Source organism: Musca autumnalis, unplaced genomic scaffold (assembly GCF_047663935.1).
Source record: "Musca autumnalis isolate F117 unplaced genomic scaffold, ASM4766393v1 scaffold_2, whole genome shotgun sequence".
NCBI lineage: Eukaryota > Metazoa > Arthropoda > Insecta > Diptera > Muscidae > Musca > Musca autumnalis.
The window spans coordinates 6,993,568-6,997,911 of NW_027411755.1; the positions used below are offsets into that span (position 1 = coordinate 6,993,568).

General features: G+C 35.8%; 1 protein-coding gene across 1 annotated transcript; it reads left to right on the forward strand.

Annotated features, from left to right (window-relative positions):
* The first annotated feature begins 883 nt into the window (after positions 1-883).
* On the forward strand, positions 884-2,221 carry LOC141392122 (uncharacterized). Its single transcript, XM_073965074.1, has 3 exons — positions 884-1,041; positions 1,121-1,297; positions 1,803-2,221. Exons 1-3 carry the CDS (start codon positions 984-986, stop codon positions 2,012-2,014), a joined length of 447 nt encoding a protein of 148 aa, XP_073821175.1. The 5' UTR covers positions 884-983; the 3' UTR covers positions 2,015-2,221.
* The last annotated feature ends 2,123 nt before the right edge of the window (positions 2,222-4,344 follow it).

Consider the following 4,344-nt stretch of genomic DNA (forward strand, 5'->3'; position numbering starts at 1 on the left):
ATTCTTCCGCTGTGTATAGCAAACATTTGAATACGACACTGGCGCCGCATATATAGCATACCATAGGTTGTGCTATTGCTTTATAAAAGTTCAACAAGTTTTTTGTGTCAGTACGCCAAGTGTTGCCGGTCAGCGACTTGAAGACCTTGTTCCTGCTTCTGAGCTTGTGGTAAAAAGCTGTGGTTTGCGGTCGGAATCAGCACACCCTCGAATAAAATTTTCACTGGGATCCTCATTTCAGGCGTCCAAGTGGAGACCATCTCTAGCAAGATCTTCTCTACATTCTTACGCATTGATGTGGCAGCGTTTGAATGAGGAGAGTTGCATAACTATTGAAGGTTTTATTTTTTTTGTTGTAAATTTTAAAAAAGTTGTCATAACTTTGCTACTGTTGGTAATGTCAAAGGTAGCTAGTTAATATTAGCTTGTTAATGTTGCTCCCAAATTTTCATCATTTGGGAGAATTTGCGATTATTTACAAAATAAAACTATTTTCACTTTTAATATTTTTATCAAAGGTTCGAGTGTGTTATTTATTCTTGTAAACGTCACACAGATCTATCGAACCAGTGCAAACTTACGCATACCATTACAATATGCACGAAATGACTTTGTTCAGTTTACTCATAACCGCAATGCATTGCTCATGAATTGAATTGGATTGTGATATAAACGTCAAATGAGTAATTTATTGTTATATTAATACGCTATAACCACAACAACAAAAATCCAATTCAATTTACTTCCTTGGTAATGCAAACATCTTCATTAACGACGAACTTTGGGTGCTCAAGATATAAAATTAAAACCCACAAAGAGAAGCAAAATTTTTTGTATTTGATAAGAACAAACCTCAAGATAAGAAATGGTGCTCTGCTATATAATTCATATTGACAGCTAACAGAAGTTATAGTATTCAATAAACGCTTAATTGGTGAGGAACAAAAATATCGAAAGTTAAGAAAAAAAGAAAATAATACAATATGTACGGAAAAGTGTTGTTGTGTTTAGCATTTGTGGCCGTTATTGCCTTGCCATTGGGTAAGAGAAATTTCTGAAACAACTGGTGAAATATGTGTGAAAGTGCAAGTGAATTAATTTTCTATTTTCATATTTATAGCCAATTCGTTAAAGTGTTACGAATGTCGTGGAGCTGACGCATGCAAAAAACCAACAACAGTACAATGTGATCAAACTAATGCCAATAGTACCCGTGATGCCCTCCTGAATGTCTATAGTCATGTCAACATTTCCAATTCGACTCAGTTTTCGTGCTATGTTGGTGTCTATAATGCAGGTAAGTTTTCGTGAGGAAATTTCCCTATAACATTGAGTGGTGTTGGAGTGTTAAGCTTAGCAGATGATTGAAGAAAGACTCATGTTGGAATTTGAAAAAATTAAAAAAAAAATCCTTAAAATTGTAGAAAATTAATTGTTTTATGAACCCCATTTAAAGAGTTATACATTCGTTGGGTTTCAGAAAAGTTAAAAAAATACTGAAAGCTAATTAAAATTGGAAATTATTATTTTTAAAACCAATATCCAAATTATCTAACGTCCACTCATTTTTCGCACAAATTTATTGCAATAAAATAAATATTAATTTTCAAAATTTAATTTATTTTTTATGAATCCCATTTAAGGAGTTATACTTTCTTTAGCTTCCAGAAAAGTTAAAAAAATACAGAAAGCTAATTAAAATTGGAAATTATTATTTTTAAAACAAATATCCAAATTATCTACTCAACGCCAACATTTTTTATAGCAATAAAATAAATATTAATTTATTATCAATTTTCCAGGCAACACAACAGTTTCCGATATCCGTGGTTGCATTGCCAGCGATGCTGTTGCCTGTAGTACTCCCCTGTTCAATTCAACATGGGTAAAACACACCTGTGACGTATGCTCCAAGGATCTGTGCAATAATAAAAAGAACTCCGTTGGCACATTCTCTTCCAGCATTGTGACCATGATTGGTCTTTTGTTTGTGGCTAAAGTATTTGTAAATTAATAATTGTTTAAAGTTTTCTAAATTATTATTTTTTAGTCCTACTATTTGTATTATTAATATTTTTGTTGACTTTATGTATACAAAATTTTCAAAAAATTAAAAACAAAAATTGTTATAATCTCAATGTTAATTTAGTAGTAAGACATATTGGAAACAAAAACACCATTGGAAGTATTTGAAATGTAATGTGGAATATTAAACGAAAAATAATAACGAAAATAACGGAATGTTTAATTATGATTGGGTTGAACTTAAAACAAGTAAAATAAGTAAACAGAGGCTATAGGATTATGTGATACATTACGCAGTGGTTCAGAAATCGATTTTCCTTGCTAAAACGATAATTTTTTGTCGTTAATTTCTATATGGGATTGTTAGTAAACATATTGAAACCAAGGAAACCAAAAAATTAAATAAAAATATTAGAAAATGTGTGCAGGCGCGTTCCTTAAAACGACAATTTTTTGCGCCATTTTGGAAAATACGTATTTTTTGCAAATTTTTGGAGAATAGCTATTTCTCGGAAACTATAACAGGTAGGATTTTTGTTTTTAAAAACCTTTTTAATAAATTGCCGTAGCGTTTACACGAAGAGAGCTATTTTATTTTTCCTCAGGTCTAAAATTTTAGTGAAATTCCAGCTTTAGTGGACTAGAACTTTTTGGGGGAACAGCATGGAACAAAATGATGCCTGAGAGTGTCCTCTTTCATAAATACATAAATAAATAAACCTAATGAGCATTATTTTAAATTTTGAAACAATTTTGTTTTTTTTAACAAAACTTTTGAAAAAAAAATCGCAAATTCTGAAAAGTTTTTTTTTTGAAGTTTTATTTGGTATTGTTTATTTGTTTTTGCTTGGCCTTTTTAATATATTGCACTATGGTCTCAAATCCAAATTTTCTGGCCAAAACCATTCCAACGTCCATTTTCTATTGAAATAAAAAAGCGGAAAACTACTCCTCCCAAAAATATACTGCACCCAGATTTATATCTCTTTTGTACGATCAATGAGGAAGCCCCTTCCAGAATAAGCGGAGAGTGTCACAGTTCGCCTGGCATAACCTCTAGGAGACCGCCCGATTTCACCACGTCTAAACGCCGCACTTTCGTCAGCCATTGGAAAGCTGATTGGCCTAGTTTCAGAGAGTTCACTCACAACCGCTTCAGAGATATGCCCAACCCTTCTGATGTTCAGCTAGCAGGAAGAACGTTACATTATATCATCACTACTGCAGGGACGCTAAATCATCCAAAGTGGTGGGCCCTGATGCAATCTCCATGGTAATGCTGACAAACAGCTGGATGCGCCGGGAGTGGAGTATCTTAGTAAAGTTCTCAACCTGTCGCTAGCCACCCACGTCGTTCCAGAGGTCTGAAACATGGGTCCCGGTACAGACCGATTTATCTTTAGTTGCCTGTAGCAAAGACCCTTGAGGATTTAGTACTCCCAGCGTCAGAAATATCTATCCAGTTGCCGATCATCAGCATGGGTACCGTAAGCAGCAGAGGACGACAAGAGCGCTGCACACCATCTCCACACATATTAGTCCCTCCAGACGGCATTGAGATCGTAAGGTATGATCATGATGATATGATCATTGTACGATCTTGACGCAAGGTAACTTCCCAGATATCATTTCTGAAAGGCTGAACTCCTATTTGACTGATCTTACCACCTTGTTTAACGCGAGGAATATGCCAATATCCGCCACTAAACCTGCGGCCACTCTGTTCACCACATGGACGACAGAGGTGAGAACAAAGTTAAATTCCGACTACAACTTCCCAAAAATTCTAGGGGTCACATTTGACAGCTAGTTCATGTCGTCCGCGCATGTCACACCTATCTTCGATAAGATGAGATGTAGGAACAAGGTCCTCTAGTCCCTAGAGGCAGTGCTTGGGGCGCAGATAAAGAAACCTCGTTGACCACGTATAACTCGATATGTCGGACTATGCGGCTCCAGTATGGTAAGCGAATATAAGTGTAATAATAATTTATAATTGTTCCACAAACATCCTATAAGGGGGACAAGGGAGACTTCTCTCATATCAATGAGTGCACCCCGATTCATATTAGCTCAGTGATATGGGACCTACAGTTTATTGCCGAGTCCGAACGGCGTGTCACTTTTGTAGAGAAGTTTTACATGACTGAAATACTCAGGAAATGTCGCCAACATTACTGAGGGGAATTTTGCCACCGTTGAAAAGTATTTTGATGTTGCCTGGCCAGGGAATCGAACCCACGACTTTATGTGTACAAGGCGGGTGTGCATACAATTGCATAGCATAGCATACCATTGGGTGCCACCGTGACCCAAGTG